Genomic DNA, 14,610 nt, shown 5'->3' with positions numbered 1-14,610 from the left:
ACTTCAGGGAAAGCCGCTGCTTTTGCGACGTAGCAGCACGAGAGAGGGGAACAAGCGTGGCCGCAACAGCAGCAGCATCGAGCGTCGGCGGCCTCGTCGGTCCGATACCGGATCCCATGCAGGAGCGGCACACGGGCATTCGCCAACAGCAGCGCGCCGTCGGCCGCCAGGCGCAACACGATGACGACGGCTGCGAGTACGCGAAACGCCGGCGACCGAGCAGCGCCCCGCGGCCGCCCACAGTAGCGAGCGAAGCGGCACGCTCAGTCCGCGCGCGGCAATCGACAAGTGCGGTCGCGCTCGGAGCTTGCCGTACCGGAGCAGCGGCGTGCGCGTTTGTGTGTGTGGTGCGGTGTGTCTACGATAGAAGCGCGCGTGCGTGCGCTTGGCAAGTGGTCCTGTCAGTGCATCTAGTTGTGAGTCGAGGCACGCATGGCCGGCTTGTTGCAGCCTCCTACTGCCGCCAACGGGAACGCCGGCGGAGCGTGCGCCGCCGGTGGCCTATCAGCTCCCAGCAGCCCTTCTCTGGGAAACCGACTCACCGTTCCAGGGTCCCAGGGTCCACGAGACCGCAAGTACAGCCTACCTCTTCAGCTTCAGCGGCGACCGTCGCTGTCCGGATACGCGGCCGCGGTTGAGTCGGCTCGCGAGGATGCTCGCCGGCGCAAGTTCAGCCAGGTCGGCCAGGTGGTGTCTCACCGACTGTCCACCACCATCGGCTGGAAGGTGTACACGGTGACCACCCAGGAGGTGGCCGATCAGGCCAAGAGCCTGTGCGGCCGCTACCTGCGCGCCAAGCTCAAGCAGTGCGGTGCCGTGCACAAGAAGCTCGGCCTTCAGCGACTGCGGAGCGTGAGCAACCTGAGCGTCGGCTACCCGACGTCGGACGTGGCCCAGAGGCTGCGGCTCGTGTGCTCCGAGCTCGAGAGCTCGCACCCCGACCTTTACCAGGTGAGTTGAGTTCATCCGACTTCAAGAAACGCGCCCTTTTCCTAGCGTGTTTGTTCGGCACGCACGCTGCCTGAGCTCTCTCGGAACAACGAGAGATATGTGCGAAAGCTCTTTACGGAAAACCTTTGCTTCCTCCTATACCAATGGATAAACCCTTCGGTGCGACCCAGCTTCGCTGCCGAGGAGTACAGGAAGATTACTTCATTGGAGCAAGGCGTCTGCTAAATGGCTAATTAGTGGTCAACGCAATGTTGCGGATTTCTTGACTGGATTTCTTGTGCAATGGTTGAAAGAACTGCATGCTTGCGTCTTGAGACCACCACAAGGTGTTATAAAGGGTCAAGGTTGATTTTGTTTCCCGGGTGAATGCACACTTAAATAGAAAAAGGACTGAAGCTTTTCCTAAGGCATAATGCTTGACGTTTATTACATGAGCAATGTGAGCTCACTATAAGTACGTAAGCAGAATATGCCGTACGTAAGCAGAATATGCCGACGCTCGGCGGTTACAACACACCAAGATTTCCGCAGGCCTATTCTTACACACGTGCACTAAGGCAAATACCCAGCTGTGCCTACTCACACTTAATAATTTATTATCACCCGCGTTCACAGGCGATTAAACTGCTCGCACGTATACGGCCAGGAGCCCTGCTCATAAACTCGCGTTCATTTGTGCTCACCAGCACTCGCTCAGTGAAAGCGTACTCACACTTGCTCACACTCGAGGGTAATCATCCATGTTGATGGGTGCGCCTGTACTGAAGTCCACCGTGATGTAATATCGTTCATATTCATGTAACCGGCGTCATACTCCTGCTTATAAATCCTCGGCGTAATTTCACCTGCACTTCCCTACGTTGATGCGTCCACCCCCATACTTCCTGACGAACGCTCTTTTTTCACGCCTGCTAAATGATTTTATGGCAAATGTTGGTCATCGTAGTCGTGACTCTGTACAGAAGTTTTACCGCCACGTGTCAAGTGTATGACATTTCATCGTCGTTGACTTCGCCCCCCATGCATTTTTCACCGGAGTTTTGTTACGAATACCGGACGACCAACACTGAAGCACTGCCTGAATAGATCTTCGTTAGAGACCAGGTACTGTAATTGCCGACTAAAAACACTAACGGAGGACTTGGTCAGCCATATTGGTTTACCGTTCTCGCTCATTCATTGCTGCAATTTTCTCACCGACAATTATTTCTGATCCTCAGCTAGGAACCGCATGATAATACCGCCTGATTCGCCTGCGAATCCGGAAACGCCTGTTTGTCCTAGCTGCCCGTGGATCTGAACTCATTTCGAACTCACGTGGCGTCAAACGTGCGACAATGCTACAGCTCTGCCTGTGAAAGAATCGACACGATTTTCTTAATCCTTTGAACTTCCACTACTGCTGCAAACAATACATTCTTTTCTTGGCTCGCAAGTGTTTCACGATTTCCTTATTGCAGAAGAACAAAACAGCTCCAATCGCCTTGCAGACTGAATATAAGAATTTGATTACATTCCTTAAGTTATCGCAGCCGTTATGATTTACGTGCCGATAGACTCAGAGAACTGACAATATACTCGATTCATTCGCACGTTTGAGCACACCTTATCCGCGGAGCACAAGGACGTGTTGGTCAACAAGCGACGTACTACATTTCGTCCACCTTTGTTGATTATATATGAGCACGTAGAGATAGAGATAGAGAGCTTATGAAAAAAGAAAATAGTGAGACAAGCGGAGTCGAGTTTGGATGTCGTCTATACACTGGACACACTGCTTTCTGTTTGTCGTGTACGTTGCCTCGTGCGCTGACATTTCTCGGCGCAGTACGTTCGCGCCGAAACAACTCACGCAGGAAAAGTGTTTTAAATCTTATGCAGCTTGTGCCGGGCAATCAAGCTGCATTGTCGCGTCGCGAGGTTCAGAAGTGCAGCTGTGGGCAGACCCTCAACGAGTCACCCGCGGTGACGAGTGAAGCACGAAGTCGTATACGGGACCATGCGGAGGTTTCCATATTCCTTTTATGCATAGAGTTTCCTAAAATTAACTAGAGGGGACTCTGGCGCTGCGATCGTTCAACTACCATGGGAATGATGGGTAGTACACAAATTTGCCTAGTCTTCGTGCTTGCGGCTTCAAACGTACTTGTGGCTTTGTTTATTGCCGTATTTTGGCGTTCGTTTCGGATAAAAGAATAGACCGCTGTGAACTTCGTGACCAGGTTTGATTTGGTTAGCCTAAAAAAGTTAAAGTGGTGAAGTGGAACTACTGACTTTTGCTGAATTTAGTTTTGCGACAAAGCGGATGCAGCCGACGCGGAGCCAAACGGAGCCGAAAGAACGAAGTTTAGACAAATTTGTGTACTACCCATCATTCCCATGCTGGCTGAAGCGTCATGCGTTGCAGCTCCCATAGACACTAGCGCCAGAGTTCCCTCTAGTAAGTATTGTAGGAAACTCTATGCTTTTATGTATGTTTGTTTGTTTGTATAGAGGATAACCGGTAGTTAAGAGAAACATGGTTGGTTTCTCTCGTTTTAGCACTGAATTTTTTTGTGCGCAGTTTTCAGTATTCGAAAGATGACTTGCGGTACACTCATCGCTTTTTTTATTTTTGCACGTTAACAGCTAATGCATACTTTAGATTATAATCACTAGAAATACGCTTCTATCTCCACCGGAAAATTAAGCGATAAGCATCCGAAGTTTTGGCGTGGCTGCTTCAACTGACGTTCCAGAATTACGTGAACTGTCGTCTTGGATACATGGAGATGAAGTCGCAAAACGATTTAAAAAAAAAAAGACTTCACGTCCATATATACATATTTTTTTGCACGCAATGTGTCTGCTTATTTCCGTGCAAGAGCTACTGTACAAACAAGAGCAGCATAGTACCTAGTAGCATCACAAGTAGTAGGCGCAATAATAATAATAATAATAATAATAATAATAATAATAATAATAATAATAATAATAATAATAATAATAATAATAATAATAATAATAATAATAATAATAATTCTTTTAAAGGGACACTAAAGAGGGACGATATCAAGTCAGGTCAGCGGAGGTGCATCGAGGTTCACGAAATGACAACATCGCTATTCAACTGTTTGTACAGCCCGAAGCTACAAGGAAATTCACGCATAGATACACTCACACATTTCTCCGAAAGAAAGATTCTAAATTTACGAAACAATTCGGCATCCAGCCTCTAAACCGTCCTGAGGACGATTTTGCTCTGCGCTTTGTGTGTAAAATTTCGGCGGAAGCTGCTTGTTTCATTATCGGGATCGCTCATATTAGTGCCATAGTAATTCGATGCGAAGGACCCGTATTCGTGAAAACGTCGTAGGATAGATTGGCTGTGACAGCAAGCTTGAGACAAACCAGGCGGTTGACGTATCTGAATGAAGCCGACCGGGCAATAGGAAACAGTGGTTACGAAAGAGTTTTGTGAATTTTGTGAATGCAGAGAGAGAAGCAAGGTAAGTCAGGGTAGTAAACCAGACACACGTCTGCTTTGCTACCCTGATCTGGGGGAAGGAATGAAGGTGTGAAATGGAGACAGAATGATAGAGAGAGATAGAGAGAGAACCGCCCGCATGGGAGCACATGAAATGTACAGGCGGTCGCAGAGACCTGTCATCTTTGAGTACGCGATCAGCGCCTTGGTTGCCTTCCGCGCCATCGACGCACATGTCCATGATCTAGGAATCTTGAATGCAGAAAATGGTCTCGAGTCCAGTCGGTTTGGAAACATCCGGAGCGAATATCGTTGGGTGTAATCACGGGACGTGTTCAATAGTCTCTCCGGTCCCGCAGTAAGAGCTGTTGACCTCTCTCCTCCTGTATTTCTCTCCCCACTTCTCTTCCTGCGAAGAGTAGCATGTCAGCGATTTCTATACGCCAGCTAAATTCCCTGCTTTTCAATAAAGGGTTCTCTCTCTCTCTTCATCTCCCTCTCTATTTGCCGTTAACAGGCTGATGCAGCTAAAAATATGTCCAAAATCAGGTTTGGGTGTAATCTCTTCTATGACGCAAGACATTTTCCCGAATACGGACCCAGCTTTCATCGGAATTCAGCACACCACACAACGCGAAGAGCATCATCGTCTTCAGCACAAGAAATGGGCGCGGGTCTTCAAAAGTGAAGGCGCGGGCCTTCTCTTTTTCCTCGAGTATAAACTTGGTGCGCGCAAGTTTTCCTTGCCCTTGGGCGACTGAAGAACGAGTATATCGATATCTATCTTTTGTTCGTTTCCTTTCCGGTATACGCTACACACAAGCGACACGTATAATGTGACGGTTGTGGCGGCGTGCAGCCAGCCAGGTGTGTGTTGTAGACGCGTCAACTTATAAAACCTCGTGGCCTTCGAGTCGTAAAAATGCAGTCTGTACGGGAAATGCGCGTTTATGGCTCGTAGACATGCAATTCGAACGTCATTCGTCAGTGCGAAACATTTGCATACCGTCGAGAAGGAAATAGTAAAAATTGATAGCTAGCTTCGCGCGGTTGATGCGTCCGACGAGTAATTTAGAAAACGCTTGAGTCCATTTGGCGAGACGTTCCGTGGCTATAGTTTACGACGCATGGGCGTCAGCAGGATTTTGTCTTGGCGGTGGCAAACCCTTGTTGCATCTCGGCAAGAGGGGGGAGGGGTAGCGCTGGTGTGGCTTGAGAGGGAAGGGGGGTCAAGCGCCCCCTTTTCACCCCCTTGCTGACGCCCATGCAATGACGCATATGCAATCTAGCGAGGAAATGTGTATGGATTACAGGCTAGCGAGAAAAATAAAGTATAAGAGGCAGAGTTCAAAGGTTTGGAGTTTTATTCATACAGCTTTTCACTAGTAACGTCTCTTTGCCGCTGGACATCTGGGTTAGATATTAATATGCCAAGCACCGGGTTGAATGAGCTTTTTTTTTTCTCTTGCAAATGCGAAGTCACCCAGTACTCGAAGCAACTCCTACAGCAAGAAACTTCAGAACCACCTAAGAGAAATTCATTCTGAAAACTTGCCTTGAAATGGTCTTCTCTTCCAGTTATACGTTTTCCACGCGGCTTTTCTTTTTCTTAGTATTCGTATAAATTCATTCTGGGACAAATTCGTTCACCTTTAGTTATATTACTTTGAATCTATACGTGTATTCATTCTGCGTGACTGGCGTTACAGCTAGTCGATAAAGCGAACACCGAACCTGCTCGAATTCACGCGACAATATCAACGTCAAATTTAAGGAAAACAATAAAATAAATAAAGACCACTGAGCAGACGCCGACAAAATCAATGACGTCATGGTCGGCCGGCGGTGGTGGTGGTGGTGAAAACATTTATTGACAGAATTTCTGCGGAGAAGCTCCGGATATGCCGGCGCGAGATTTTCAGGACAGCGTTGGGCCACTCTAACATCAATTATAAAGACACTAATGTGTTCATTAGCCCCTTCCAGCCACTATCCGTAATAGTGTACGCTGATGCCCACAATGTTGACGGTATTACCTCTGGCTGAATTTAACTACCATATTTACTCGCGTACTAGCAGCACTGGCTGATGCTGGCCATTTTGGGATTGTATTGGCTAAGTGACGGCTAATGTGGGTTAGTTGACTGCTGCTATCTAATGTCGACTAGATTATGCTTAATTTTCGCCACTGTTAGGCAACGTCGGGTAATGCTGGCCATGCGGTGCTATAGCGCATAACTTTTTACGCGTTTTTAGATGTTCTTGCAACATTCTATGCCTGTTCGAACATCCTATACCGATAACACCGATAACACCGATAACACCTGCTGTTCTGAAATCGAAGAAGGGGAATTCAGTACTTTACTTTTACACGATATTTTAATTAAGTCTCCGCTTAAAGCAGCCTCGTATACGTCCGCACTAAGTTCAGGAATATGGGAAAGAAAACAAGCCGGAGAATCCAAAGATGGGAAGGGAGCTTATGGGCAATGGGGTGAGCGACGGGTTACAAAAAAGAAAAAGAAAAGCAACACACACGCACAAAAAGGACGCGTGTCATCACGGCCCGACTACGGCTGTCGCAACTCAAATGCTTTCCTGTTCGAGAGCCTACGTGAACATACCGTTAGAGCGAAAAGCATCACTACGTATTAGTATATCCTACGTGCCCTGCATAATGATAGCGTCCTATACCAGGCGCTCCTGGCGAGAAGCTCGACGTCACTCAAGGCGAAGGTCAATCGGAGAAGCCAGCGAAAGTCCTCTTATCTGGCGTTCGGTTAGTGCGCTTTCTTTCATCTTAGCTTTCTTCCTTTCCCTTCATCGCTGGGGTGTCCCCCACGCTGACCAGTTCATCGGCTCCTATTTACTTTGCACAGGCGACGTCAGTACGATGTTTCCACGTTGGTTATAGCTTTGTCTATGTCAGCCACGCCGCTATAAATACGCATAACATTCCACGTGAATCTTTCATGTGTAACCTTCCACATGACGTAACAATCTGCGAGCCACGGTGCCCACCGTTGTAGTCGTATTTACGAATTTATACCGATGGGCTAGCGAATACACTCATTTTAATAATTTGTGTACACGTATATGAGTTATCTGTTGACTTAGTATGGAATACGTGCGCTTGCTATGAAAACTGGATAACAGGCCGGAAGCGCCTTTTCAGCCATGCGCGTGCGCATAATCAGACATAGCTTGCGAAAATTGGCGCATTGCATCGGTTGGAAAGTTCTAAAACAGCTTGTATTGCAAATGCGATTCTTATAGTTTGTAAGGCTGTTGTTGACGACACATCCAAGAGAAGCGACCGAGATGTAGCCCTGCATCCATTAAGGTTTCACATACGGGGCCACTCGGGATACTCATCATCGCAGGAAGCTCTCTGTGCACAGCTTTGTTCTCAGAGCAGGAACACCCGGCACTAAAGTATCGTTTCGAAAGGACTAATAGAACTTCACAATCCGACTTCGTCTCGTTTGAGAGCGTCCCGAGCCGATTTAGAAACTTAAAATCGATGCGTCGCGAAACTGCGACAAGCGGTTGTAGAACAGAGTAAAGCTGGAGCAAAGTCGCGTCAGGGCTAGGATAAAAGGTAGAGGGGAGCAAAGTTAAAACAAAAACGATGAAAGGAATGTGTATCCGCTTTCAACAAGCTCGTTTGCAGCTCAGACTGAAGCGCCTAGACAGAGTTGGAACTGCTACGGTGATTTGTGACTTTCTATCTTGGTGCCAGTATTCCGCGCAGCTTAGCTAAGGACACTTACCGTCTGTGTCTTTCTTTTGTTTCGCCTTCGTTTTTTTTGTTTCCTAGGCGAGCAAGAGGGACAGGAAATAACCGTTAGGCAACAAAAGGGCTGCCGTATGTACGACCGAGCTTTCCGCCTGAGACAAACGGTGGATGGCTGATCAATAAATCGATCTCCGAACACCCGTTCAGATGATCGAGCGAGGAGGAAACGCACCGTTCGTCCGGACCGTCCGGACCGTGAAGTGAACGCCAGAAATCGGGTAGAAGGAGAAGAACGAAACCGTGTTCCACGAAGCGTACATTTCTATGGCAGATGGCGGGTATAGGCTTCGACCTGTAATGGATCGAAAGGGCTCGGCGTTTCAGTATAACGTAAAGATGCTCCGCACGGTTTCTCCACCCCAGCTTTCTCCTTTGTTTGCACTGCAGTTTCGCATTCTATTTCTCCCTTGTTCGTATACAGTGCACACCGAAATTTGTCGTTAGATTCTCTCACGTATATGAACGCCTTAACTGTAAGTGGCTACAAGGCCGATCTCGTTGGTTCCTCCTTGAAAGATAGAAAAGGAAATAACATAAATTGCTTTTTAGGACTGCAAATTCGGCTGGTTGGATTTATTTTTATCTTCTACATTTTAGTACACGAATCGCACTGCATCTTCGTGCGTAGGTGTTGCGTTGACGAGACGACAATTTATTTGGCCACAGCTGAGAGTTTCCAGCCTCTATTCACCATCCATGGCTGTATATTCAGTGCTATAGCAAGAACAACCTGCGAGAAAAAAAAAATCACGCCATATCCACGGAATGAATGATGATAAGTGGGCGAAGCTCGAGAGGGGGAGATCATCGGTAAAACCGTAACCCTCCCGTGAAAGTTCGCCCATTACATCATTAAGAAAGACGTGAGACTGTGTGCGTATATACAAATCAACTTAAATTTGGTCTTTTATTTTGTTCGTTTGTTCTTTCGTTTCTTCTTTTGTTCTTTCATTTCTTCATTGTTGGATGGATTGGGAGGTCCCTTCATTATGACGGCTTTATGGTCCGTGAAATGAAGTGAGAGCGGTTCTTGTACTGCTTGCGCGTGCTGCCGCTGCGTTCCGTGCCCTCCGTTCCGCAGCCTTGTATTCCATTTGGCGACTCCGAGCTAGAGAGAAAGCGTGCCAAGAGGGAGCCTCATGGCGCGTTACTTCTGAAACGTCTTCTTCTTCTACTGCATACCAGAACGCGCGTAGTAAAGGAGAAAGAATGCCACGCAGGCGAACACGCACGAGAGTCTCACTCGTCAACGTCGTCTTCTTCTTCTACTGCATACCAGAATGCGCGCTTCTCACGAGCTAGAGGTGGCCCCAACTAGGTGGTTACAAACCGGTCACAGAGGAAGGACAGACCCACAACCCTAGGAGCTTCGCCCCTAATAGACTTTTCTTGAGTTTTCATGTCGCACCGATGTGAGTTAAACATTCACGAGGCCGAAGATTCGAGACACAACTCGCTTCACCACTGTTTTACGATAAGTGCACAGAGTGAACGACGGACAGGCAATGCACTTACTCAACTTGCACGGATATTCGTTCAAGCTGAGGTCACTCACTTGCACGTTTAATAGTTTTCGAGAGAGGATGAATAGAAGAGAGAGAAAACGTCGAATAATCAAAATAAACAGCAACCGTACGTGTGTGCAGCGTGACTTTCTGTATTAAGACACGAAACCTGCTTGAGCGCTTTTTTGTAGTGCCAGCGACCATTAATAGCAACAGCGGACATAACAAAAAAAGAAAGTATTCTCATCCACAGCTATATAGGCTCGTCATGGCATACTTCCAGAATGTTTATATTTGTGTACCCTCGTAGATTAGGCGCGCCGACCAAAGCGATACGATAGGAAGGAAACCGAAGGTATAAATGAAGGAACAATTAAGAATGAAATAACATCAAAGCATGGAGACTCATTTCCCTCTCTCACTCTCTTTGAATATATATATATATATATATATATATATATATATATATATATATATATATATATATATATATATATATATATATATATCGCTAGTGTCTCAACAGATACGACTATAGTAGTAACGCTACCACGCCTTTCAAGAACAGCAACAATAAATCAAGATCTGGCAGTACCTCGCGAGCGAGTTGTGGGAGATGTTCGCACGCTTCGCCCGGGGCAATCCGTAACAACTTCAGAGCGCACGAGAAGTTGCCGCTGTCGCCGAAGGATGAGAGCTTACGTTGTGAGCGCTGCACGCAGAGCGACTCCATAATCAGACATCATCGTTCGCAATAACCACTGAAAACGTGACGATGGCCGCTGGATCGGCTCATTTCTGTCTTAAAGTGTTTTCCGTTGTACACTTTTTGATACAGGAAGGTGTAACCTTGTTTGATTATTTTTCATTTTGTTTCTTATTCTTCATTTTACCGCACTTTGACGAAAAGAAGTATTGAAGAACGAGAGACAAAAAAATGGTGTCGTAGATATCGCGGTAATATAGGAGTCGGACCCAGTAACTCCCGCTTGCGATGCGCATGCTGCGGACAGGTGCTGATGTTCACGTGCCACATGTGCAGATGCGCATTACACATGCACATGTGTCACGACATTTGCGTGCAATGCGCACGCACATGTCGTGGCATAACGCATCAATGAAAAACATCAATGTATTGAGAATTGTAGCGGTCGACGGTAGGCCACAATGAAGAACATTTCATATATTTCACTGTTTTCTATTTCTGTGTTCTATTAAAACACTTCTTAGAATCTCTGACATGGTGTTTCGGGTGTGGCTGGCACCACGCGTGTGCAAAGTGATGGATGTGCATTCAACGCATTTCAGTGGTACGAACATTCAAAACACAGATACACGTTCGTGTTCTTTGTCAACTGCTCTTCGTCATTGACCAGCAAGTTTCGATAATGATATGTTCAGCTTCAGGATTGCTGAAAATTTCTTTTACGAAGTTCTTTAGCGTAATCAGTTTTTCTGAATACCGGCTCTGGAGTTCAAACGGAAACATTAAAAAGCGTCCGTCCCTATTAAGCGGAGCGAGCAACACAGGTGCTCCTATTCATTTATTCAAGCCCGTTCGCGTCGATCGACTCAGCGAAGCCTATAATCGCTGTTGGCGAGTTGTCTTTGCACGACTAACTAACACTAGGTCGCGACTGCGTACAGGCTCACGTGTTAGACTAACCTCGCCGTTCGACCTCCTTCGTGCGGTAAGAACAATGCCAAACAGCGTTGTTTTCGAAAGTAGCCCGTTGAGTAGAAGCACAAACGAAAGAGGAACCGGATGCACTTAAGGCAAAGTGTGTGCATTTGCTTCTTCGTCTGTCGTTATCTGCGACGAGCAACTATCTCCGGTCTTACGGACGTGTTATGTATGTAGGGTGTATGCGGGGACAGTTGGTCATGACCGAACTAAAGTGGACTAAGAGAAAGTAGCTCTAGGCATTGCTTCTGCGCTGTGCAATAATTATAATGAGCGACGCCAGAGTGTGTGTTGAAAATAGCTCTTAGGTTCTAGATAAAGACGTCCCAGTTGAAAAACACAACGAAATAAGACGATGGAAAATAATGATGCCTCGTCGTATTGTGGAACATGGCATGCTGTTGTACTGTCCTCTGTCGCGAAGCTCTGTTGGGTCTCTATTGCGTGAACAGGTCTTTGTAGTGCTACAAAAATTTTTCGCGTTACCCCAGGGAAAGTTATGTTGTGACAACACATTTTCCTGCGGTACTACCATCATTTGTGGTACTTCAGCTTTCTGTTATAACACAACACAGATGCGACAGGATACACGTCTGGTGTCACGACCAAGAAATGTCTGTAGCACAGCAGAAATGCCTGTTCTCGCATCAGGAAACTGTGGTTACTACGGAGATATCTTGTAACAACTGCAATTTCTGTTGTCCTGGTGGCAAGTTCTGTTGTCATTTTCAAATGGGGCGACACTTCACTTAAAAGGTTTGTTATCAACGTATAGGGAGCTTGCGCGCAGAGCCTATAGTAGAAAGACTTTTGGTGTAGCGAGAAGGAAACACGGACGCGAGAAGGCACATAGGAAGACCACACACACGCCTTTCATATGAGTAACCAACAAGACCACACTGCAACCCTATAGTCGAGACCGACGAACTTAACGTCGTGGAGCGAAGTTGCGCCGAATGTTGGGCGCTTCAGTGAAATGCATTGATTCTAAATACAAACCAAGCCTTGAATTTTCGTTACGAGCTGTTACGCAAGAACGGGGAATTTCCCTGCCTGTGTCTATGGCTGACGAGTGCGAACCAGTTGTCAGATGAGAAAGGTTCGAGCGGAAAACAGTGTTCTGCGAGGACAGACGCTTGAAATTTCTCATTTGTAAACTACTTTTCGTTCTGTCGTCGGTTCGTAGACCATGCGCCTTTTTAGATCAGAATAGGAGTATGATGGTGGCAACGCGGTGATGTCTGATATGGAAGTTATGGTCCGTAAAACTAATTCAATCCCGGTGCTTTGCATATTACTATCGAAGCCAGCTTTCGGTTCGTAGACAATGCGCCTTTTTATATCAGAATAGGGGTACGATGGCGGCAACGCGGTGATGCGCCTGCTATGGAAGTTATGTGTCGTAGCTCAGCGAAGTAGTATACTCCTCCAGTATATGCAGGGGCGCTCAAAACTCGTTTCCAGACGAAGAAAAAAGTATAATAAAAAGACAGTTATAAGGCCAAGTGCTTTCTGTTTGAATGCTGTATCCAATAAAAAAAAAACAAAAAGATGCGACGACACAAACAGCGCTCAGTATAACGGAGCGACAGTCTACCGCGCTGTGCGATGAACAGCTGGAACTGCAGCATCTGCGTAGCTCCGATGTTCGCAAGACTTCAGATGGGACTGGACGAGGCACACGAAAGTGTAAACAAGGCTGAATTTGGCGCAAATTAATGGAATATTGCAATGTTTCGGACGTTCTGAATATGAACTGGCCACTTTGTTTTCATCCTGTTGGAAGGGACCAACATTCCTTCTTTACAATATTGCTGCATTTAAGTCTAGAATTGTTCTTTTTGACCGAGGTTCCTGCAGGTTCCAGCAGGTTCCATCTTGACCGAGGTTCTAGTCCTGCTTGCCGGCGCAAAAGCGCCTCAGTCTTAAATGCAATACGCCGCTTTCTCGTTTTGCTCAGTACTTTCTTTTTATGACGCGACGAGTGACATGTTCTGATGCAAAATAAAGAGCGCGTCAAGTGGAAACAGCTGCTTCGTGGATGACTCGCTGATTCACTATGTGTAACTCGTCTGCGCTCGCCATGTCCTGTGAGTCATGCGTAGCGAGATGCACGGTCTATGCATTGGAGTGAGGCCGGATGTGCAACAGCGAAATCCCGCAACAGTTCAAGATTGGAATAACGTAGAGCGTGTTTTTTACACAGTACAGACGAGGAGGACGAATACATGTTTATTGTTAGAAACGGTATCGCGGTGCTAGTCCCGCTTCTACCATATAGGTGGGAGGCCTCCTCATTCTAAGAACCCTCTAGCCTTCGCTGCCTCCTTGGCCCTGACGACTATACAGAATTAAAAAAAAAAGATGCCTTTAACAGAGAGCGTAACTAACCCTAGAGCCGAGGTACACTACGGGGTGTAGATTATTCTCACGATACATCGAACTACGTAGTCGACTAGCTAACTGAAGTTTAATAATTAACGTTCCAAGTTTTCCTTGACATTACGGTACATAATGAAACTACGAATTCTGGCCGCTGGGCTTGCAATCAATATCCGCGTGTACTTTAATCTGATGGTGACAAAGATGTTGAGACGAATACCACGGAACCTCAGAAAAAAACAAAACAAAAAAAACGCGTTGTTCTGGTTACATTTCTTGCAAACCGTTGTTTCGCGCACTGAAGCAAAAACGTAACTGGAACGCGAATGTATCTTGTAGCACACTTTGGGAACGAACATCTCGAAAGTGGCGTCACCCTGAATTCGGTTCAAAGAGGACACGCCTTGCAAACTCGCTGAATATACCATCGGCGAATCGCAGTGTGCCCTGTTAAGCAATTTATTAGAAAACGTATTCGGTATTTTTGTTAAATAGGCAGTTCTGTATTTGAATCTCTCGCATAAGGAAAGTCCGTCGCGTAAACGAACGAAACGATTGCGAATCTGCTATTTACCAAATGCAGCTTTTTAAAATTTGTATCTTCTGGCAAAAAAAAAGAGAAAAGAAGAAAAAGAACACTGGTATAATAAATATTCCGTATATGCGAAGTTGCAATGCGCAGAACGCACAGATTGTTCAGGTGTAGCTGAAAAATAAACAAGATGGGGAAGTCCTTGTGGGTCACACAGCGATGTAAACAACGGCACGAGGTGGAGGAAGTAAAATGCGCAAGGTTGCGGTATAATGACCCTGTGTACTCCAA

At 46.5% G+C, this 14,610-nt stretch overlaps 1 protein-coding gene across 1 annotated transcript in view; it reads left to right on the top strand.

Annotated features, from left to right (window-relative positions):
- The first annotated feature begins 245 nt into the window (after nt 1–245).
- The window catches only part of LOC119386905 (bcl-2-related ovarian killer protein), a 198,641-nt gene continuing 184,276 nt past the window's right edge, over nt 246–14,610 (top strand). The window contains exon 1 of the mRNA XM_037654181.2: nt 246–951. Within this exon, the coding sequence (XP_037510109.1) occupies nt 433–951 (519 nt within the window). The 5' untranslated portion in view covers nt 246–432. The remainder of the gene's footprint in view (nt 952–14,610) is intronic.

Source organism: Rhipicephalus sanguineus, chromosome 3 (assembly GCF_013339695.2).
Source record: "Rhipicephalus sanguineus isolate Rsan-2018 chromosome 3, BIME_Rsan_1.4, whole genome shotgun sequence".
Classification (NCBI taxonomy): domain Eukaryota; kingdom Metazoa; phylum Arthropoda; class Arachnida; order Ixodida; family Ixodidae; genus Rhipicephalus; species Rhipicephalus sanguineus.
This window is presented reverse-complemented; position numbering and strand designations above follow the sequence as displayed.